Here is a 24,076-nt window from a genome sequence, read left to right on the forward strand (position 1 = left end):
CTGGCACGCAAATTATTGTTTCTACAGCAGCTCCTGCTGACACGAACTATACCCGCTCATGTACTAGTAGTAATTTTTACTTTTTTTTTTTTTTTTAACTAATGAAAGTTGAGCAGGAAAATAATTCTTTTCATCTGCTTTGCTCCCTTCCTCAATTTCAGATACTGAACTTAGTGAAGAGAGCACATTCCCTGGCCAGACCCCAGATACAACATCAATACAATCTCCATCACCCAGAGCTCTTGTGAGATGGACACAATGAATTTACTCACTACATTACCACTATGTGTAAAATGGGTGTAATGTTTAAGAGGTTAAAACTACTGCAGGTTCAACTGCTTACAGAAAGAAATACTGACTATAAATAAGTACATTGTTTGTATAAATACTTCTTCAAACGGCTGAAGTTAGAAATACCAGATGGAGATCTGGTGCAATACTCCAGAAACGCAGTAACATTTTCCTGTACATGCTGTATTAAAATGGTAAACATGACTGAATCAATGACTCAGATTACTTGAAACACTTCTAGGAAGGGTCACAATTATGTTTTGTCTGAATATCACTGACTATGTTATCTATGGTTAAATATATTTTTTACAACTAAACCATTAACTTTGATCCTGCATTAAAGCAAATTTAACAGCATTCACATCATTATCTGGTATTCAGCACTCCACCGCCAGTTAGAATAAAGAGAGCACAGGTGAGAAAATGCTACTGTACCAAATCTCTTGCTGTTTCCATTAGGCACTATCCTCTTCCTCTTATCTAACATATTTCTAGTTCCACATTACCTCAAGACTTTCCACAGAGGGACAGATGTGGAGAAAACTAACACTGGCTTTGCTGTGTTGAACAGTTTTGCCTCTTCATTTTACAGACCTAAATGTCATAGAAATCCCCATTAGTCACATTTATACCAAAGTTCAAAGAATTAAAATCATTAACAATAATGTGTAAAATTGTATAATGGTATAAGCTAATCTGCTCTACGGCTTTTAACACAGTAAGTTAGTAAACTGTCATTTGTTAGGCTGGTAACTCTGCAGCTTTAAAAAAGCATGAACAATAGATCAGGCCATAGTTGATCGTATGGCGCATCTAAAGGTGCATTTGTGCAGTTGCAGCTGTGTACGCATGCAGACACCGTTTCACAGCACAGCAAATCAGCCTTTAAGAGGTCTCCCACCCCTCCAGGGCACATTACTAACAGCACACAAGCCAGCTAGTTTAATACTAACTGGTGTATTTTTATACCTGTACACTGGACTTGCAGCAAATTCTGGACATAGACGCAAAACATCTATGGATACTGTGGGAACCAGAGGCATTTTCTATACACAATAAAAACAAGTTTTCAGGTGCAAAGAGCAGCAGTATTTACTGACTGTATGGAAAAATCTGCATTCATGAGTAAGCATGAATCAGCCTGAAAGCTCACTGTTTTGAGTCAGATGGATCCTGTACTGACACAGCTATAACTAAGCAATTACACATCCCTTTTCCTGCCTGTCTTAAGGGAAAATTCAGCTTTCAGACAGTTAGTATGTGCAGATTTATGTTAAAGAGAGTGGAACCAGCAATTAGCAACTTATTTTTCATATTACACAGTCAAATACACTATTAAAATGAAATCTAATGGTACAAAATACTTCAGAACATATCTTCTGTTTCCAAGGTGCTAAATGTAGGGTTTTTTCTTTGCCAAAAATGTTTTTAATGAACTCCAGAAACTACCACAGATCACCAGCTTCACTACTTTTTTTCTGCCCTTCTTTGCAACAGCTGTAGAATAATTCTCTCTCTTTGAAAAATGCACACAAGACACAAAGATTGTGCTCAACAGGTTTACTCAGACTGGACTCTTAAATGCTCAAGAAAAAGGCACAGATTAAAAGAGACTCTGATGACTCTTTTGAACACAGCAAATGGGATTCTGTTTATAAGAAAAAAAATACTGCTATGAATTGTATGGGCTGAAAAATTCAAATATTCTTCCCTGTTCCTAATTATTGGCCTTCATTAAAATGGAATTTAAATTAAATTGTATAAACATATGAAATAAAGTCTCAGTATTAGGAAGTTTTTGTTTCCTCTATGTACAAATCTTAGTATACAATTTTTACTTTTCATTATACATTTACTACATACTCTTTTCCAAACTGTGTGAGAGCAACTGCAAAGTATGTGTTTCAAGAAAATGCTTCGCATTCAGAAAGAATCCACCTGCTTTCTTGGCTGACAGTGCCAATCAGAATTTAGGAAGAGATGACAGGTCAGGGAGGGTATCCACTCAAATGTAATCATCCTCTACCGGTTCACCATTGACATCACAGTAATGGATGAAGATAGCCACCACACGTTGGAATACACCTTTTTTCATCTGGCGCAGTTCAGAGATCTCTTCTCCTATTGTTTCCATACAGATGTCTGCAGACAATTGTCCTTTCCTTCGCGGTGCATAAATAGTAGCTGTGGAAGGCACATACGAATAAAAACTAGAATTTTTCCTATAAAGAAATTCACAAGCTAATCTGTTTTGCATTACATGAGATAGTCTTGGAAAACAAAGCAAACAGAAAAATCTTCCACTGAGCAACCACGTTTAAGGAATATTATTCAAGCAGAAAAGGCGGTCTGCCTTCCCCATATTTAAAGCTTTTGATAGCTCCAATACTCATTTAATGTAAGCAATGCCCATATGTCTGCGAGTGAAGGGAATCCCAGCGCATAACAAAGCGTTCCCCCTGAGACTTATCTGACATGCTTTCAGGTTATCCATTTCAGTGATCATTTAAATGTTTTATAAACAAGAGCAACTAAGGACAAAGCAGCAGTCTTTTCTTTATTTTTTATGGCTTTAACATCATCTTTAATCTAATTACTCTTTTAAATCAAATACATATCATTTTTTTTATAATTCAGACTACATACTGAACTACAAACATTAAGTCTATGAATCAGTTTCAAATAAAATAAAAATAAAATAAAAGATCAGAGAAAGGTATAACCAAAAAAGATTTCTTCCTCATCCTCCTGAGCTTCATCCCCTTGAACTGGAGCTAGGTAAGAATATCCAAAATAATGTCAATTAAAAATACCTCTAATGAAGAAGATTCCAAGATTTTCCTAATTAATTAGTGGAAGAATATGTCTTTCCCTGCTACCAGGCAAAGTTCTTAATTGAGCCCCAGGAACTGCCCACTATAATATTTTATAAGACAAGCTCCTAAACAGAAAGAGGCACATCTATCCCTAACTCTAACCCACACCATCTCTGTTGCAGAGTTTTCAAGTCCAGTGCTCACTTCCCTTTGCTGGACTCTCTTCAGCCTACCTTAAGAACCTTTCATAAAGCAGAGGCAGCCCTCCAGCCAAGTTTTCAGCAGGAATGCCGGTAAACTCTGCAGAACGTGAATTGCTGGGACTACACATCACAACATTAGTTTTGTGTGTGTTTTAAATGCGCTCATTCTTCTGGATGTGACAAACCCATCACATTTTTAGACTAAGCACCAGATTGGCTCTCTGATTTTGTCAGTATTAGGGTCTCCAGCTGGTTGAAACACTGTTGTAGTACTATGGCCCTCTCCTCTGCTAGACCCCTCCTCATCCAGCTCCCAATACTGCCACAAGTAGTTATTTATAGTCTACCAAAAATAGCATAAGAATTAGAAAACTGAAAAATAAAGGAATGCATTGTCAGCTTGGGACTAAGCAACATGTTAAAGTTCTTTGAACACATCGAAAAAGATTACTCACTTCTCTCATCATCCTCGAAGTCATATCTAGCATAGCTGTTTGGCTCTGCTGTTCTCAGTGATCTCAACCATGGGAAGTCAGTAATCATGGAATAAGGGGCGCCATCCACAATGCCTAGAAGACAGACAAGATGAGGATACAAAGAGGACAAAGTCACTCCTCAAGCATCAGCACTCTCCATCAAGTAAACTGATACCACATAGATGGGTGACTCTAATACAGGAAAAGCACCTCCTCACCTCAATTCCCCCACTCTGTGCCAAAGGTCCTCCACTTCCCTCACAAGAATTATTATTCATGTCTCTTGAAATTTGATGCAAAGTTACTTATCTTAGCAAAAGACTGATCATCAGCTTTCAGCTCTCTATAAACACTCACCTTCTAGAGTGTAAATATCTCGTCCCCAAGGGTACTTAGTGTATTTCTTCAGGTCTTCATCAGTTCGTGTAGCTTCAGGGAAGAACTCATATTTAATAAGTTCTCTAGAGAGAAGGAGGAAGAGATTACAGCCAGTAGTGATCGGAAATGTGAAGGCGGGAGGGAGAAAAACCAAATGGGAAATCCTGTTACACAACCTTTCCTTTAATGAGCCTGAATCCATAGAAACACTCCTCCAAGACCCTCACACAAACTCGGTATGCAATCCCTTCACTTCTGAGAGTAACCACAGAGAATATGTAGTTTAGATGAGAAACCAATTAAGCTACCTTTTAAGCACAGCTTTCTATCTCTAAGGAATAATCCAACATAGCTGCAACTAAACAAAACTTCAGAAGTAAATTTGTTCTCTTAGTCATTTTAGTGAAAAACCAGGACACCAAAAACACTGGTTTAATACAGTTGGATGAGAGCCGCTGTATACAATTCCCTGCTGCTGGGAATTTTTTCTCCTCAGTGAGGAGCTGATATTGATTGCACATCATCTTCCCCAGAAACTAACATTATTTCTTGGAGTAAATCAGTCTTTCTCTTTTTTAATAAAAGAAACTTGTTTTCAGATTCAAAGATGTTCCTCAGCCATTCTGACTATTTCCATGTTCAATTACATTACTGCTGGACGGAATAGAACTGGAAAAATCTACAGTATTTTTCACATGGTTAGGTTTGTTTAATCTAGGTTTTGTATTACATACACCTTGACATTGAAATTCTGTACTGCACCATCTAGAATTTAACCTTCACTGGTCAACAAACCTTTTTTTTTTTTTTTTTAATTTGGCTAACAGAATACAGCAAGTCTACAGCTTGACTGGAGCTGTAGCTGCTGAATCAGGATTGAATACCTTTTCTGCAAAGTTACTGTAGGGCAAGTACTCACTGGTTGATATTTGCTATTGTGTCCATCCAGCTCCGAATGCGCACCTTATTGCGGACATTAGGTGGGTTACTGAATTCATGAATTATGCAAATGTGGTATGGGTAAGGGCCACTAAATATCTTTTGCTCGAGAGTCAACGTGTCAACCTGTGAAAGGCAGCAAAGACAGACTTGTAACCAAGAGAAACAGAGATGTGATTTTAGAGTCAAGAGCAGACATCTACCAAATCCCCCAAATTCTGGGGAAACATGTCCCATGAAAAGAAATTTTTATGACACACATAAACAAATACATGATTAGGTAGAGTAGAGCCTTCCTAGTGCAGCCTTGCCAATTAACCTTTTTGAGTAGTGGAATTTGATAGGAAATGTCTATTTTCTGATGTGTTTTGCAACTCCAATATGCAAGTAAACTTTCATAAAATTACATAATGGTCTAAACTACATTCACTTTCTCAGAATTTGTCTTCTCTGGCTTGGGGGGAGGGGTTGGGTTTTGGTTGGTTGGGGGGTTTTTTCCCTTTTTTTTTTTTTCCTAATAGTCTTATCACCATCCTCTAAGAGCTAAAGCAAGAGATCTGGTTTCAAAGAAAAGCCAGCTTTTATATCAAATCAGCCTTCCCTCATTGGTCAGGCAAACCGAGCCAGAAAAAGCATTACTTTGCATGAGAGAAGCAGCATGACAGTATAATACAGAATGCTCTGGTTAGAGTGATAAAGTTGAAAAAACATTCTGATCTTAAATTAATCTGTCTTATTTACTTGTCAAAGGACCTCAACAACTCACTAAATGTCAGTGCTTACATCTCCTACACGTAATCTGGGGGAGGAAAGGGTGGCTCCCAGTACCATAACTGTCTTCCAACACTGTTTAACATCAAAAGATAATGCACCTTTCAGCAAAGTAGTTTTCAAAACACTAACTGCTGTTACTAAATCTAACAGAACATGTGTTAAAGATTTCAGATACCTATGCTTATGTCATGCTTCTGCTTATACACAACTACAAATTGACTTAGGAGCATCTAGGTTCTTACAGTTACTTTTAGTTATTCAGTTTGGAATTAATTCAATGCATCATGATTTTTTACAGTATCTTCTAATGCAATGAATATTGGAGATGGTAACACTAAGTCTTAAAATTCAGTATCATCCAAGTTCTAGATTCTGCAATAAATGCCTTGATGGCATAAAGTTTTAATAAACAAGTTTCTCAGAGTTGTGTTATTGTAACATTTACATTTCTTGCATTAATTGAAAAACACATGAAGCCAAGAGTGGTGAAAGAATACAAGCAGAACTTCAGATCTGTTCATGATTAAATGAAAGTTGGTTGTGTACCTGCTGCATCGGACGAAGATAAATGATCCGGTTTCTTTCCGGTGGCATCCTGAGAATCTGATCCAGAACCTGATCCATGTTTAACTTCTTGCACTGGGCATAGTCAAACCGATTGACAACTGGTGCATTTTCTACTTTTAAGTGTTTCAATACACGGCACCTTGTAGCTATAAATCAGCGAACAATATTATTAAAAGAAAAGAAATATAATACTGAAAAGACCTTATGATCACATTATGATCAAACTTTTAATTTGTGATGAATACAAAATAAACAGTGGACTAACGTTAATTCTTTCAGAAGTTTCTACTAATGCCAGATGGAGGAGGTACACATGACATTAACTACATACCATGTATGAACATCATTTTGGGGCAGTCTTTCAGTACCAGATCTGTTATTCCACAATTGGTCAAGGTGATTCCAACAAGGTTTTTGGATTTCAAAGTCAGTACCTGGTGAAGATGGAAAAAAAAAAAAAAAAAGAAATAATCTATGACAAGGTAAAAACAAAGAAAAAAAATTAAAATAAAAGGAATTTTAAAAGATACTGACAGATACAGAAAGATATTAACTGGATACTAATCAATATAACACAGCTTCTGTTCACAACAGGTATTTGAGATGACTAGGCTACTGATGGCAGTGAGAAAAAAAGACTTCCTGCTGATCAGCAACATCACAAAACACAAAAGAACAACTTCACAAGACTAAAAGAGGACTCATATTAGAAAGCACAATTTCTATCAGAAAACCTAACTATCATCTGTCAGGAACTTCAAATCTTCTACTATTCAATTTCTATTTTTCAAGCACGGTGACAAAAATGGCAATTCTGGACAGTAACTCGTGTTTAAACACAGAAAGAAGGTATGGCAGAGAATCATGGTTTGAACTTCCCATACCAATGTACTTTAACAGTGCTGTCTCAGAGGAAAACATCACACGGAAGGTTGAAAATTATATACATAACTTACTTAATCCTCTATGTCCACTATCAGTGTCAGAAAAATAAAGCACGCATCAAGCTCAGGGAACAGATAAGCAGAATCATTTCCAACAGCATGAGCAGAGGGAGAATGTAATAAGAGAGGATCTTTTTGGTATTTTATCTGATTTTTTCAAAGTTTTATCATAAAGAATTCTAGCAAAATTCAGCAGCCCAAGAACGAAGCTGACCAATTATACAAAGAAGACTAAACAGAGTTCTATTAAAACAAAGTAAACATGTCGAGAGAAAAAAGAAGCATTCTGCAATGGGTTCTTTCAGTTCCAGCAATTTAAGTTGTTCCTTGTAACCACGGATAGTTAAAAAAATTAAAACCCCCACAATACTGTTCTTTCAAAATGGCATATTTTAAGAAGAAAAATCATGCACCCAAAAATATCTTTTATGCTAATCATAAAAGCTGTAACGCATCTTAGTGACCAGAAAAATATTATGGGATGCATTCACAAAAGCTATCTTAAATTAGTGAGGCTAAGTTCTTCACTGGACAGAGAGGGGAAAATAAATGCAGGCAGGTTCCTCTACAGCAGCACTCAGAAGAGAAGCTTAAGTTAGCTGCTCACAGTCACCCTCTGAAGCAATCTCATGCTTGGCTAGAATATGAGCCTTGGGTAAACAGCCCCAATACAGTAAGCCAGACCTTGCGATTTCTACTTTCATGACTGATCTTCATGCAGAAGAATTAACTCATGTTATTTATATACTAAGAGAACCTTCAGCCTGCAAAGTAACAGCTGAGTTGCTGTGTCCAGAGGTAATTACATATCCCGTGTTTCTTTTAACAGCAGTAGCCTATGCTGTCATTTCAAAAATAAATGCCAGAGAATAAATTGTTTCCCTGAACATCAAGGACACTGTGGGAAGGCAAGCAGCACTATAGCCATGAGCATCTGACAAACTTCAAGTTTAGCTTTAGCTTATACTTTGCTCTTCTCAGGCCAGCTGGAGTATCACTGCACCTAATACAGAAATTTCCTGTATATGGTTAAGACCAAAGAGAGCAGCAACGTCAGTTACAACTCATCTGGCTCTACACGGAAGACAAGCTTGTATAATTCTATCGCTGTTCATGAGCATCCCAGCTGATAAACCTGTAGCAGGTGAGGAAAAAGACCTTACTTGAACATGATCATCTTCAATAACCGGGTCACTTGTACTTGTGGACTTGTCAGCTGTCCTTTTCCGCTTTGTGGTTTGCCGTGGCTTTGGCTTGGCCACCTCTGGAAACAGAAAAACAGAAAAATCTTTCCACTGTTTACATTTCAGGAGAACAATAGAGGCATTCCCTAGCTGAAAATGTCCAATAAGAACATACATTTCTTACATAAGCAGGTCAAAAACCTGTCTGGCTTGAAAACAAGTATATCTCTCTTGCTTGCACAAAAAACACTTTCAGGTCTGTTGCTCAGAATCATTCATACTAAATAACTTGGGCCAGGGGGGTGGGCTGTTTATAGATAAAAACACAGGAATGCTGAACCTACAAGTTCAACATCATAGAAAGATGTGGAGCCAAGAAAAGAACAGAAGATGAATCGTTAGGTTACACTCGGTTCTCTGCAGCAAACAGAACATTCTTGACAAATACAAGAACCAAAATAGCTTTACTGTTTTAAATAGCAGAAATAATCTCAAACCACTTGAAAGTCTGCTCTTTCTAACTGTCACTAAGTTTCTCCTAATATTGCAAAGGATGCCCAGGTATAAAACACTTTGATGTTTCCAAGCTGCTTCTTACTCCGTTTCATGCACCAGTGACATCAAATTCCTGCTTGATTTAAAAGATGAGGCTTTGAAAAGAAATTATGATAGATGATCACCCTTACTTCCTACAGTAAGAGAAAAAAAATGCCCTACAATTAGTTTTCTATGATTAACAGATCAAAACGAGAAATTATTTTACTAAAATTAAGCTTCCTTTGACTTTCTTGTTAAAACATATGGCATGTTCACAAAAATTCACAATCAAGATAGAAATGCAAAATATTAGAGACTATATATGAACTACGCCATCCTATACTACCATTAACATTAAAAAATATCTCTTTTCCTACTTAACATCATCAAATTCCACCAATACATGTAAACTATTAATTAACATGTGACATTCAGTGGACCTATGAGCTCCAGAATTTAGGCTACTGCTTTAGGGGATCCACAGGTTGAAAGATGTAATATTAAGTACTCAACTTGTGGCACCCAGGAATCATTATCCCCAGTGAATTTTTCTGACAGTTCATAGAGTATCTGCAGATAATGAAATACTTCCTAGCTATATTATAGGAAAAACTTTCAATTTTGTGTTGAATTGTTCAAGGTGTAGCCCAAGGTTTAACATAACATGCATTTTAAAATGTGAAAAGCTTGCTTCGCTACCAACGCAAACTAAAACAAGTTTAAAAAAAACCACCATTTATTACAAGAAAAAGTGTGGTTTACATTTTTACTAAAGTAAAAATCAAAATTACACACTTGAGTCATCCTTTAGCCAGCTAGTCTGTGGTGATAATGCTTTTAAAATTTCACTGTCTTTAATATTTCACTTCTTCTACTGTTTAATATGAGTAAATAATCTAAGGGAAAAAAACCAACCTTCTACTATCAAACATAGGTTTGTTACAGAAGCCGAAAACCACAATGTCATTAATGCTAGAATAATAGAATGCAGTCATATTCAAGGCACATTTTTAGACTATTTATGGAAAAACATTTCCAACTCTGTAACAAAGCATTTTCAGGTTATACTCTAATGAGTTATATATCCTATCCTAGTGAAGAAAAGCACTGTAACAGCCAGGCAGAAGCAGCCTCACTATCCTATGTATTAAATACAGATTTAAAAGATAAAAATGACACATCAAGTCTCAAGCAAAAACGACACATTCAGCCTCAAGCAAGAGGAAAATAAGTGCATAAAGACATACACATAATTGTATGGAGCTGAGAAAAATAGTTCTGACTGTTAGTAAGCTAAATATAGGAAATACTGAGACATTTCTCTCCATGAGCTGAACAGATCTTTTTCCTGACTAACAACTGAAACATGAAAATGGAGATACTTTCAGAAAGATACCTTAATTTAACACTTAGATCTGACTGACTTCACTTCATGTTTTGGTAATGGATGAGGATAGAGAGGAAATATTTTCTTTTGATTTTTGTAGACTAATTACTAGTCATAATGGAGCAAGGTAGAAAACAAGACATTTTGAATTTAATAGCAAGATCATTTCTTCAATCTGAGATGCATCTAGCTACAGAACAATATCCTAGCTGATTTAGGTGTCGTTAACACTTGGGAACATTAAGATAAACTGGAAAGACACTTGGACTTACGGTGTTTGAATCATTCCATGTTAACAGAGATACAAATTTGTTATCAATCTTTTCTACCTCCAACACATACAGTTCTGTAACTAGCACATTTCATTTTTCAGTTTCATTCTACTTGCCAGATATTCTCAGCAAAGAATCCTGGATATATGAGGTAATTATAAACTGTGCTATGCCAGACTAAGATGATTATTTTGGAAAGCAAGTATATTTGGAAGAAACAGCAAGTTCCCCTCTCACATCTATTATTTTCTCCCAACATTTCTGGCTTCATTCCAACCCTTCATGACTTTGTTTTTATTTTATTGTTTGTTTTACATGATGTGAAGCATGAACCTACTTAATAAAAAGACAATTTTCAACGAGTTTGATCACCATGCCTTACACACTTGGAAGTAAAATCCAATATGCAGGTGCACAAGACAAGCTTGGCTCAATTATAATTATGGCTTTCTTTATTGGCTGATAAAGTACCAGTTATTAACTTTTGCCTTCTTGCTAAGATCTGAGCGTACCTGCTGTCTTCTTCCTTTTTAAGGGAGAATTTTAATGGGGGAGACAGTCTTATGTTTCAATGAATAACAGCCTTCACAGGAAGAGAGAAGCTGTCAAAAGAAGTTGCATTTGGTTTTCAAATGAGTAAATCAAACACTGTTTAATATGTATGGATAACACGCACAGAAATACTTGCATGGAGAAAAACGTCACTGGCACTCTTTCAGAGAGATCTGTTATTTTACCTAGCTATGGCAGTGAAGTCAGCCATTTCTGTTCCATCAATATCCTGTCCCTTTGACAAACCACTTAGTTTTAAATTATTAACCAATAAACTTCACGTTTAACTTCTGTATTATCTGTGGGCATTGCTGTTGTTCAATACTGTCTCATGCCAGCACATTAGTTTACTCAGAAGTTAACATATGCATATAGGTCATACCTGACTCTGACACCAGAGGGACATGGGACAGCTTGCTTCTAGCTCTTGTTAGTGGTCGACGAGGATACTCTTCTTTATACTCCATCTCACAGCTCTTTTGCTGAGAGCCCGTGCTCTCCTCCTCACTGGCAGGCCCACAGGCACTCCCACTAGTCCTCTCATTACTTGTCTCTCCTGGAGGCCCACAGTTTGGCAGAGTCCTAAGTGCAAAATCTGACCCAGCGCTATTTGGTCCATTCCTGCAGGCTCCACTTGTGGATGGGCAATCCCCATCGCAACACCCACTAGTCCTCTGTTCTGCGTCCTGTGGCTTGTAGCAGGAACACCTGGAACAAACAGAGCTCTCCTCAGTCTCTCTCTCGCTGGAACCTTCACTTTTACAAGGTGAGCAGACACACTGCCTGGAGTCATCTCCAACTGCTGGACTGGTGCCAGCAGAGTGGCTATTAGCTGTCTGTGCACAGTCAGGGCTAGCAGAAACGGCACTGCAGGAGCTGGATGTTCCCGTTGATCCTGTAGCATTACTGCAACCTGGGTAAGAATCTTTGCTTTTGTTCCTTTCAGGCATGTCACTTGCAGCTTTCATGTCTGCTTTAATCTGCTCACTTGTTACTTGACAACCTTTCTCACAGCTGCTTTCCTCGGTATGGAACTGCTTTGTCTGGCCCACTTGGCTGGCACTACATCTCTTGCGCAGTGGTGTCTTGCCTTTACCGCTCACTGGAAGAGTTAAGCGAGAGAGAACGATGAGACAACCTAATACACAGTTTAAATAAATGCTAAGTGCTAACTCTGTTAGAGACTACTTAAAACAGAAGGCAGCCTAGAGGGCAATGACAAATCTCACCAGGATCATGCTGCTATTCACATATTATGGGAATTAATAATATTTCTAGCAGTTGCTGAATCCCTGTAATGTCTTGCAGCTATTTTTGTAGTGATGTGCTGGAGTGTTAGTCAGTAGATGAGATACATATTTACGAGAGAGGCTAGTATCTTCAAAAAGCAGCTAACTGGTTAAAAAGGCCAAAGCACAAAACCATGAAAAACACACTGATAATAGGCTTCTGTTTTCTTAAATCTGAGGAATAAATCTGAGGAATAAATCTGAGGAATAAATCTGAGGAATAAATCTGAGGCATTAAATAGTAACACGGATAGGACTAAAGTTTATGCTTTCAATAACAATCCTTAGCTCCCCCTCCTGGGTATGGAAAGTAGTGTCAATAGGTAACAGTAGTCTCAGTTTATAGATGAATTAAAAAAATGATAGCGAATAGTGTACAAATCACAATTGGAACTTAATGTCTACTGTCTTAATCCTCTCAGCTAATTACACTAAACCAAGCCCAAAACCACATTATTGGCACTATAAAAGTTTATGCCAATTGTCTCCAAATGCACGTTATTTCAACCCTCAAATTAGAACCGACATCTGTGCTATAAGCACAGCACTCTACAGATTTCCAAGTTGAAACTACCAGTCTTGTTGAAATGTACTAAAATGACGGGGGCGGGGGGGTGAGGTGGTGTGTGTGTGATGTGTAGGGAGTATGCTAGTTACAATAGGAAGATACGTTATCCATTACAGCTTTATTATGTTCTAGGCTTTGCAGAAATTAAACCAGTACTAGACTGGTACATTTCTCAGTCCTTCGCAATACGAGATTTCTATGTTAACTGCTTAGCTAAACATTCATTAAGGCTTAATACCATATGCACTTCACCTGTCAATTACTTATAGATTACAATTCAACTTCAACTTCCTCCTTTCTTGTGTACGTATGAAACTACTTTGCTTAGAATACAAACTACAGGAAATAACATGTCATCTCTGTTGCTGGAAAGGCTATACGTCATATGGCATTGGACCCAGGACTTGGACTTGGTGCCACAGATGTGCAGCTTATAGCTGTAAACTCAAAAGACGGGGAATGTCCTTTTCTACGTCTATTTATAATTGTCATACTACCATGAAGTTCTAGGCCTCTGACTCAGAACGAGTCATAATAATATATATACACACTACTACTACTAATACATATACACACTCTATAATATTAAGTGTTGTTCAGAAGTGAAGATGACAGTACTGAAGATCACCCTGAGAATTCCAACTAACCTCCAAGGCTCCCATCAAAGTAAAGTTGATCTTAAAGTGTCCCCTTCAGGTCACTCTCACAGGGCCCCCACGAACCAAAAGATGGCTACAACTCATGCATTTGCCCCAACAGTCACATTTTATTTCAGCAGCAACGCTTTGACAGATGAATCTTATAGACAACATAGCTGCAAATTTGACTTCACAGGCATGACAAATTCTGTGCACTTGGAAATCCAAAAAAAGGAGCTGCAGGTTTCTGCACACAAAGCAGTGCAGCATCACTATTTTTGTGTTTCTGTATAGTGACTATGTGACTGGAGCTCAAAGAGATGTGTCGTTACACCTCCATTCTAGATTTACAACAGGAAGAAAAGAGTAGGGGGCAAACAAACGAGTATGTCTTTTACAAAGCTAGAAATAAAACTGAACAAGATGGAAAGACTGAAGCTTAAGAATAAATTTTGCTTAACAGTGCCCAGGAACCCATCTGTTCCACACCTGAAGGTTCTCGAGTTTCCACTGGATCTCTGCTTTTCTCTTCTCCATCTGAGTAATTCTGTGCAATGCTGTTAGAGATGCAGGCTCTTGAAGTCCCCATGTTTTCTTCCTCATCCTCACTGTCCGAATCATGCACAGTAATAGGTGCTGCTTTTACAACAGGCTGAATGCCACTTGGTCCTGAAAACAGTAGAAGAATGCCAAAAGTTGATGTAAAAATAAGCCAAGCATGGATTAAAGGGATGAAGAACTTTTAGAACTGCTTGAAAAAATGACAAAAGATTAATTTGGGTCAATTTAGCCACCCATTCTGTGGCTCCTTCGTTAAAATCCAAATACGAGAAGAGCGAAATACTGCATTTCAGCATTAAAGCATTCTAGTTTGGAAGGGGAAGAGTGTCACAATGTAAGACAAACACAGGTTTTCTGTAATGTTTCTCTGCTTCAGAACAGCTTAAATGTTCTTCCACAATAGTAAGAGTAACTGCACAACTACGTGTTATAATCAGTCCCTGAAACCTTCACCAGAAGGCAGAAATGTCAGTCAGAACATCTACAGTTATCCTTCTAAATCCCACTAGTAGAAGTGGGAAGGAGAAGCATGAATTATCAAGCTTCAGTATAAACATGCTTTGTTAGTTAGCTCCCTTGGCTACTAATCGAAGGCATCAGCCAATCACAATGACTTATCTGCCTGTCAATAATACAAGAAATTAACACAAACATGAAGTTAAATAACATTTTCAGGATTTATCTTGAAAAAGCGAACAGATCCAGCATACGTGTATGTTACCTCATGCTGTTGGTATATTTAGTAGAAAATGATGTTGTCCAGCAAATAGGGGCTATAAAAGAAATCAAGACTGCCTTATGTCAGTAATGTGTGTCACTAACGATGTCACTACTACAAATTAAATTAACACTGGAACAAGTTGTTCTGGCTTGAAAAAAAAAGGCCAAAAAGAATCCCCATGCTGCAGTGAAAGAAGTAAGGACATTAACAACAACATTGGAACATGACAATCTCATTCAGGCCTTCTGAGTCTTTTATCATGCTGGGCACACAAATAAGGCTTTAAGATAAAGATATTTTACTCCATATGCAAAAGAAAGCTGGGGACTGTAAAAAAAGACATTAAAACAGAATAAATTTCTTCACAGCAGTAAGCTGTGCTAGCATCATTATTCCAAACACACTGGACAACCCAGCTGAAGAAAACCATCCAAAAACAGACTGAAAAATTTAACCCCTTAAGAAGGGCATACCCAATGGCAATTTCTTTCCAAAAGTAGAGTTACCTGCTTGCTCTTCATCGACCTCCATAGGAACAACAGCCTGGCTGGGAGCTGGGAGCTCATTCTGGCCCTGCCCAGCAGCCATCCCTTCTTCCTGTGCCACCTCCTCCATCTCATTGAGTGCTGAAAAGATTAAGATGAGGTCAAGAAGAGGAAACAGAAGGAAGAGAGCCCATAAGCATAGGAGGAATTCAACTGGCACCCACAGAGAGTCAGAGAATCCTCAAGAAATAAGTAATAGCTGCCTTGATTCCTTCAGTGAGTCTCTAGGTTGCACAAAGTCTCTCACAGATCTGTTCTACATCTCTTTAGCCAAGGCCCCAGCCTAACTTCTGGGGTTTACTTCTGCCAAATTTTCCACTCCTCCTCAGAAGTCTTGTTCTAGTGCAGTGAGCAGCATAACCAAGATTTACATATTCGTTCCCTCCAATGACTTCTGCCTTTTCTGGGGAAGTTTAAAAATACACCATCCAACACTGTGATATACTCCAAGCTCTGACCAGAAGAGCTTAGAAAACACTTCACACTTCCACGGGTGAGTATCACACTGAAACTCTACGTTGCTAACATCTGTACTGACATATATAATTGAATTGTAATGCACCTGTAACAGCTATTAGATACACTACAAAGATAACTTTTATCACACAGGTATCAGAGATGTGTAGACAGCCCTCAGGAAAGATTAAAGTTACATACCAGGAGCTGAAAGAGCAACAAGCTTTCGATGTATATTTGTATCTTCTCTAGGACCCTACATAAGTGGCAATGCAAATAAAATCACTCCCTACAAAGGTTCACAAAGATCGGAGATTACCCTCAGCTGCAATCTGCTGCTCTTCAGCTTGACCATCTTGCCGCAGCTCATTCTCCTCATTCTGGTCATTTGGGTGTTGGTGATTGTTGTGGTGGATGTTTGGATTATTGTTATTCTGGTGGTTATTGTTGTTGTCATTGTCATTGTTAGAGTTCTGATTGCTGACTAGGGCAGATGAAACACCAATTCCTGTGCCTGCACTTAGGCCCACACGAGCACAACCCTGAAAACAAAGAGCAATTATTAAGATTTGAGAATACAGTCACATTATCTCAACAAGATATCCTAATGCCAACCGAAAAAGCATTCTGTCAGTAGTATCCAGGATAGCAGAACAATACACATGTGAAGAACAAGGAAATTGTCCCTAATACTTCCTTATGCTATACATTGCAGTTTGGCAACCCAGAAAACTTACACTCGGTTAAACTCCATAAAGCATATAATCTTACTTTACTAAATGGTATTTCATTTGCTATGAGGTCATATTATATCAATACAAACAGCAGATTTTATAGTCTTCTCAGAACACCATAGCCTCAAGATAGAATTAATCATCAAAGAAAGCAGTTTTTTACATAGGCAGTTTTCATTATGTTACAACAGCTGTTACAAAGATTTGTGTTACAGTGTGGGAGAGGGGACAACATGAAGAAATAAAATTCCCAAGCTTTGAAAGCACTCCAACAGGGGAAAAGTACCCCCATTTCAACAACTACAAAATCATAAAAATTCCTTAGCATTGTAAGCAGATTCCTAAGCATGAAAAAAAGCTTATAAAAAGCAGCAGCAAAATGAAGTAGCAGCAGAGACCTCAACAGAAACACAGAATCGATGTGAGTCTTGTCTCCTGGTCACACATTCATACAAGACCATACCTTGCCACTGCTCCCATCTGTAGAAGAAGCATCATTCTCCCTAACATATCATGATAATAGCAACTGCAAACCAAAGTCATTTATTTACCAAGCTATTTAATTAATTACAACTTTTAAAAGAACACATAACAGCTGGAGCTTATCATATTTCCAATGAGCTGGCAACAATAAAAAGCAAAACCATTCCCTGAAAGACTCACCTTAGGAGGTTCACGGAACATCTGGTCCAGAGAAATAAATTCTAAGCTTGGCAGTAACTCAATGAACTGACTAAAAGAATCTAGCTTTATTGCATGGCATCGCACCAGGGTGAGGTCAACCAGTCGGGTCCACCTTGAATGATCTGCGGAAGAGAACAGATGCATCTCCTGAAGGATTCCTATCTCACTTATTTGTTGTTATACCCTTTTCAGATTTGAGAGTAGGCATCTTCTGTATCTCCATTCTGACTGTTACCAGCATCATTATGGTTCCAAACCAAGCATCATCTACTGTACTTACTAAGAAATAGAACAAGCAGTACTATGAGCAGAAAAATTCTGTTTTAATATCACAGCAATTCATATAATATATCTAAAATTTCAAAGGTCTGCAATACCTGTGATCCAATTATTTGGGTTATGTAGATGTGGGCAGTTGTAAATGACCAGATACTTGATGCAAGAAAAAACTTCATTTACAGCTTTCATACCAATATCTGTAATAATCCCTGGATTTTCAACCACATCAGCCAAGCCGTACTTCACCAAGTCTCCATTTGTCATTTTACCTATGAAAAAGACAGTAGCAAACAGAGCAGTAGATTTCAGAAACTTGTGTTTTATAGCATGATTTTCTAACTCCCTATTTTAGTCCAATTTGGCAAAATGGATCAGATTATTACTTCAGTTCAATAAAGCTGAGACTTTCCCAATTTCAGTAAGAGTTTCAGGAAGTGAAGAAAAACATGTTTGGCTGTATGAGATCAGCAGCCTCAATATGGATACATTAATATTCTTTTTAATCACTCTTAGAAAATGCTTGAAAATATATCAACTTATTTAATCCTTGTATTTGTCAAATAATTTATGTATATAAAAAATGTCATACACTGTAGTAAAAACTCATCAACATATCCTAGATGAAGAGTTTCAAACTGTGGAAATTCCAGTTCAGCCATCTTCAAAGCAGAAAAAACACCATCTTTGGTCAAGGAAGGCTGGATCCGCACTTCATGCAACCTGAATGCAATTAAGAATTTTTCCTATTAAAAGGCATGCCAAAACACAATTGCCATAGAAAGCACTCAAGAAGATGCCCTCTTGTAATAAAATGAAAATATTCTTTCAACAATGCCAGGATTAAGGGGATATGTGTTGTATCTTTATGGCAGTATTTGGCAGTTACATAGCAATATAGCTGTGAGACTAACGGTACCATGCTTTTCAGATATAAGTCTAAGAAGTCTTATGACACAAAGTGATGCAGAAACAGACATAACTCCAGTTATTTTAACCACAGAATACTACTGTTATGTAAAGTTTAAATGTTTATTCCTTAAATTTTTGAAGGTTGTTCTGCTTCATGTCCTTGGACTTCATTACTAAGATACTTATTTTGAAAAAGGAGAAGGGGGAAAAGAAAGATCTAAAGGCCCATACCTTCGTGCAGCAGTTATGATGAGGTAGCCAAGATCCACTTCAAGTGCATTCTTGCAAGCTCCCAGAACTATAGTGTGTAAATTCCTAAAACCACCTGACAAATAAAAAAAAATATTCTTTCACTTCAGTCACAGATCACAACCTTAAGCCTTACACATTTCCACCAGTGTTGTCTTGACAAGTGAATTAACAAAACACATCTCTTTTAGCAAATCAATAAAACACATATTTGCAACCAGCTCCCCTCCAATCCTGCTAGTTCTACTCACCAACAAATGCAACTGGAAGGTTAGCTTATCAGTCAAGAGTTAATTGCAGTTAAAAGTTCAAAACAATACTCAATATAGAGCTATATTTAGCACCACAACCATAGTTCCAAACTTAATACCTTTAAAATAATAATCAAGAAAGGATATGCTACAGACAAAAAAACTAAGCTTCACATGAATCCAGTATTTGGTAATATTTTTATTTGTTTGTTTGTTTTAAGCATGAGGGATAAGAAGTTTCATACCTGATCTCCAGCTATCTTCTACCACATGCTGGATAAGTCCTCCAAGAAACGGAACACGAACCAGTTCTAAATGCTCCAAATTTCGAGCAGATGCCAGGCCCGTCACTAGGGGAACATACTTTAAAGAATTTGTGGGTCCTACATAGAATGAACCAACACAGACAAAGAAGGCTGTTCACTTAACAATATTGAATGTATCATGTTAAAGAATTTAAAAATGTCCACATGTATCCATCTAGATCAGGAAGTCAACAAAACTACATAGCACCAAGTAATGTACAAAAGGGGGATACATTTCTATCCAACACCACAAATAAAACAATGACTGTTTTCAGAATCTTGTCTTCTAAGATTTCCATTTACAGTTGGTGCCTATGCAGCATTAACAGAATTAGTAGATTTCCTACATGCTAAAACATCCCCTCCATATATGAATCCCTCTTACCAGCACAGTTCCTCATGACAAAAGTGCGTAAGCTGATACAAAGGAAATCTTTAAAAGGCTGTGGTTTGGTGAGTCTCACCCACTTCAAATAAAGGTGCCTCAGCATTGGGATACAAGGAATCTCAGGGACATTCACCCCTAATAATACAGAAACAAAACATTTTAAATAAGCTTTAAACTATAAACTCTAGGATAAATTTCTTTGGATTAACATTCTGGCTTTAAAAAGGAAGTCTTTGCTATGTGGCATGTGAGAGAAGCTGTAAACATTTTAAACACAAATTCTTCACCTCAGTTTGTTAACACGTTCTTTTAGAATTTGCCCTTCAGACCTGCTATCATACATATAGCAACTAATATTTCAAAAATGCCACATGCCAAATTCCCTCTCCTAAAAAGAATTACAATCTTGAAGAGTTTCAGAGCCTTTAAATTCACCTGTGTTGAAGCCAACTATTTCACCATTACCACACTTACCTACTAAGTGCAAAGTCTGAATTTTAGCTCCTATAGGAATTTTCAGTTTGTTCTCAGGAGGAATTGGAAAAGCACCATTACGATTACGAAACTTCCCTAAAATGTGAACTTGTGGCATGTATGTCCAAATAGCCTCCACCAGCTCTAAATGAGAGGTCTCAACACCCTGGATAAAAGGAAGCAAAGCAAATGCTCTAACACCAGTTCAAGCAACAAAATCCTCTTAACTTCTCAATAACACACTATACGTAATGCAATGTGTTATTTGACTTTAAATTTGTAGCAAGACTTGTCTTTTTAAAGCAGAGGGATCAGAGTTTTAATTAATTTCTGGACTTAAGGGCACCTGTGATTCCCACTGGCGCAACTAAAAATAGTACTAATTTGCAAAACTGTTCACAATTAACTGCTACTCTGTACAGGCAGATCTGAATACAAAGCCCAGGTCTGAACACGAAGCCCTGTAAGCAATGAGTCCCTGCCACATTTCTTCTGCTCTGTTAACATGCATCACCTCAGCTGCTGAAGGAGGTTCTCTCTCCAGTCTAACCACTCACCAGCAGATTTGGACAGGCCTGCAAAGCCTCTAAAACTCCAGGAATGCTGAAAGCTTCATGGCCACGGACTCTGCGTCTTTCAAGATACCTGGGATGAAGACCATAAAGTTGTTCAATGTCTGGCATCTTCCTCAGCAGCGTTAGGAAACTGGAATCAGTGAAACCTAAGATGACAACAACAGATTTGGTATTTGTGTGACAGCAGACACCTAGCTGTAAAGGGAGAGCCAAATACATTGTTCTCTTTATATGGTAGTACAAATTCTACAATGTCAAAAGATGTACACAGGGAAGCAACAGCTTGTCTTCTACTTCCAGATTCTAGAAATCATGACCTACATACTCTTCTGCCTTGAATTTCGTAGGCTGGCTATAGGTTTCCTTCAGTGGAGCTGCACAGCTACAGGGTTAACTAGACTTTCTCCCTTCTCAGGTGAAGCAGTTCTGCAGACTGTCAGGCTTTGTGTCTCTGTCTTTCCTGGGATTCCATTTATCAAATACATGGCTCAAAAATGCCCAGCTGGATCAATTATATGCACTTCATCACTACTCACCACAGCTCACAATTCTCAAAGAAATTAAACAGTTTCTTAAAGCAAAGGATTATTTTATTCTAACATAAGACAACACTTAAAAAGGATTTTAAACTAGTAAGTTACCTGTATTTACATCTATTGTAGGTTAGGTCTAACCATCTACCTGATATAAGCCCTAATAAATCTAACTTTGCAGATCCTCTAACTTCTGGAATTCACTCATTTCAGCTCTCTCCCCCAACAAATCCCAGCAGTGTAATTTAAATCCAACAGAAATCCTAATACTCACAGGGTTGACCTAGGTTGGCAAACTTATCTATTGATCTGAAGATGGCTTGACGTGTGACATCAAAACTTATTTATTCTTACATTGTTAAGTGTTGGCAGATGAGTTGCTCTCTCATTCCATTGTATTTTTTCCTGCCTGCATGCAAACAGCCTCTTCTTGGATTAACCTTTGGATTAACTCCCTTACAATAATCAGACAAACACAGATTGTATTTACAGATTGCTACAGAGAATCCCCATTTCTGCTACAGTAATATCCAATAGATATATATATATACAGACACACACATACACACTGACACAGATAAATTTTCCAAACCACATACTCAAGGAAGCCACCCAAATCTCACAAAAGTCAAAAGGAATTAAATGTCTAACTCCTTTTACTGCTTTTGAAAATTTACCCTGCATGTGTCATTATAAAAACCAGGATAGCATAGACGGTTTTGCTCAATACCACTTTGATGCCATAACTTGAGTGAGTGCATTACTCACCAGTGGGCATGTATTCCCACCAACGGCCTGCACATAGATCCACAACCTTCACTACTCGCAGATAAAGAGTGACTGCTTCCTTCAGCTTCCTGGACAGGCATTCCATGCACATGATATCCTGCAAGGGAAGGTACCTTTGGGAGAGGAAAAAACACCCCTCTGATTTATCAAAGGTGGATCCTTTTAGACTTCTTCCAAACTAAAGAACGTCCCAAACATGAGTACACAAATTCCTATGTTTCTAATGCCTAATAACATTAATTCAAACAGAATTTTCACACTGTACTCTAATAAAGTGTGAAATTTTGTTAAGCAGAATGACTCACCAGTTTTTGACACTGAATACAGGATATTTAAGGTACAAATATAATATTAAAATGGAGATATGCTTTAGTTCTCTAGTAAATACTGCTGACCAAACCATTTGCCACAATAGTTCCTACGTGGTTTAATTAAAGATACTTTCGTTTTCTAGTACATACTAGCACACTCAATTTGCAAACATTTTTGAGAGCTACTTTTTTTAAAGAACTCATCAGTAAGACATTATGTTTCTAATACAATAGTTATGAGTGAACATCTTGGAGAAGGACTGTGCTGTAGGGAAGATGATATACTCATCCAAGTTCCCTTCTGCACACTATGAAGCAGATGCAACAATTTCAAAACATGCACCTCAACTATGTAATACCGGAGATACACTTCCGCAATGAAATCAATATTTATACACTAGTTACCACACACCGGCGAACAGAACTAAAACACTTTTATTTCTTCTTCCTTCTACCATTCATGACATTCACATAAATTCATTTTCAAAGTATCCAAATTAATTCTGGGACTGAAAAAACATTTCTCACCCCTTTTTATCCAGTTTGTATCCACCAGTTCACTCATGGTACATCTACACTTTCTGAATACTATGTGACACAAACATCAATGGAGGTAAAATTGGGAAAAAAATAGAAAACAATAAAGTAATAAACAATAACTTGACTTCTGACAAGCTGCTCACCTAAAGATGTGGCAAAGCACTTCATGAGAGAGTTGGTTCATGTAATCTTTTGGCTCGTCAGCTTTGGTAGACTCGGAGCCTTCCCTGTTCACTGAGCATGCCTTCACATTTTTCCGCCGGGGACCCATATTTGCAATGATTTCTGATTAAAGGAAATGTTCACAATGTTATGCAAATTCTGTGCAACTGAAAAAGAAAAGGGACAGAGAGTAGAGGAGGACATACCAGTTAAGCTGCATTTACCGAAAAACTAGCCAAATCTGCCAATAAAGACAAGCTCCAGTACAGCTGAATTAACTAAGATATAGAAAAATTCTTCCAACAAGTTATAGTTTGCCTCACACATGAGGTCTCAGACATAACCTGATGATTATTAGATAAACTAGAAAGTCTCTCTGAGCTAAGGGAAACTGACAAAGAGGAAAATCACCACAGGTTTAATAAGAGATCAATTCTTTTGCGTGAATAGAATGTCTTCAGAGATACCATCCACACACTAGTTGATCAAGACAAATCACAGCAAAGCTGTGCGGACACTACATAGGTTACTAAGTAAATACCAACCGCGCATTTTCCAGTGAAACAGAAAGTCCAAAGCCTCTCTGTCTAGCAGAAAAATAAAAAATTTTCCTTTTAGAAAAAACGGACTCCTACTGATCATTTCCAAAAAATGCCCTATTAAAGGTCCCCAAACTAGCTCTTCTTAGAGGTTAGAATACCAAATAAAATATTCAGGTTGCTTAGTTAAAGATCAAAGCCCCAGAAAAACTGAAAGACCTTGCCTCAGCAGCAATCTGCAGGATATCCTCTCCTC

At 37.7% G+C, this 24,076-nt stretch overlaps 1 protein-coding gene across 4 annotated transcripts; it reads right to left on the reverse strand.

Moving 5' to 3' along the window:
* Positions 1-1,873: 1,873 nt before the first annotated feature.
* On the reverse strand, positions 1,874-23,390 carry FBXO38 (F-box protein 38). 4 transcript variants are annotated; one of them, XM_009819902.2, is made up of 21 exons: positions 23,263-23,390; positions 22,248-22,381; positions 20,929-21,092; positions 20,372-20,537; positions 19,895-20,032; positions 19,450-19,587; positions 18,936-19,029; positions 18,385-18,515; positions 17,894-18,064; positions 17,496-17,638; positions 16,418-16,640; positions 15,604-15,723; positions 14,305-14,484; positions 11,928-12,422; positions 8,552-8,652; positions 6,776-6,878; positions 6,424-6,590; positions 5,084-5,229; positions 4,144-4,247; positions 3,766-3,879; positions 1,874-2,475 (listed from the first exon to the last, which is right to left on the reverse strand). In XM_009819902.2, the coding sequence occupies exons 1-21, from the start codon at positions 23,388-23,390 to the stop codon at positions 2,297-2,299; spliced, it is 3,339 nt and encodes a 1,112-aa protein (XP_009818204.1). In that variant the 3' UTR covers positions 1,874-2,296. The 4 variants fall into 4 exon arrangements, with proteins under 4 accessions (XP_009818204.1, XP_009818203.1, XP_009818205.1 ...); XM_009819901.2 differs by having other exon boundaries at positions 11,703-12,422; XM_009819903.2 differs by lacking the exon at positions 11,928-12,422.
* Positions 23,391-24,076: the final 686 nt, after the last annotated feature.

This window comes from Gavia stellata, chromosome 16 (genome assembly GCF_030936135.1).
Source record: "Gavia stellata isolate bGavSte3 chromosome 16, bGavSte3.hap2, whole genome shotgun sequence".
Lineage (NCBI taxonomy): Eukaryota > Metazoa > Chordata > Aves > Gaviiformes > Gaviidae > Gavia > Gavia stellata.

What these genes read in the sequence shown, in the direction of transcription:
- FBXO38 (XM_009819901.2), bottom strand. Translation starts at nt 23,390, where the DNA reads ATGGGTCCCCGGCGGAAAAATGTGAAGGCATGCTCAGTGAACAGGGAA. An exon ending in TGTTCCGTGAACCTCCTAAG is followed by an intron (nt 16,641 to 17,495) that starts GTGAGTCTTTCA and finishes CTTTGTTTTCAG; the next exon opens with GGTTGTGCTCGTGTGGGCCT. An exon ending in GGAAACTCGAGAACCTTCAG is followed by an intron (nt 12,423 to 14,304) that starts GTGTGGAACAGA and finishes TAACTCTTCCAG; the next exon opens with TGAGCGGTAAAGGCAAGACA.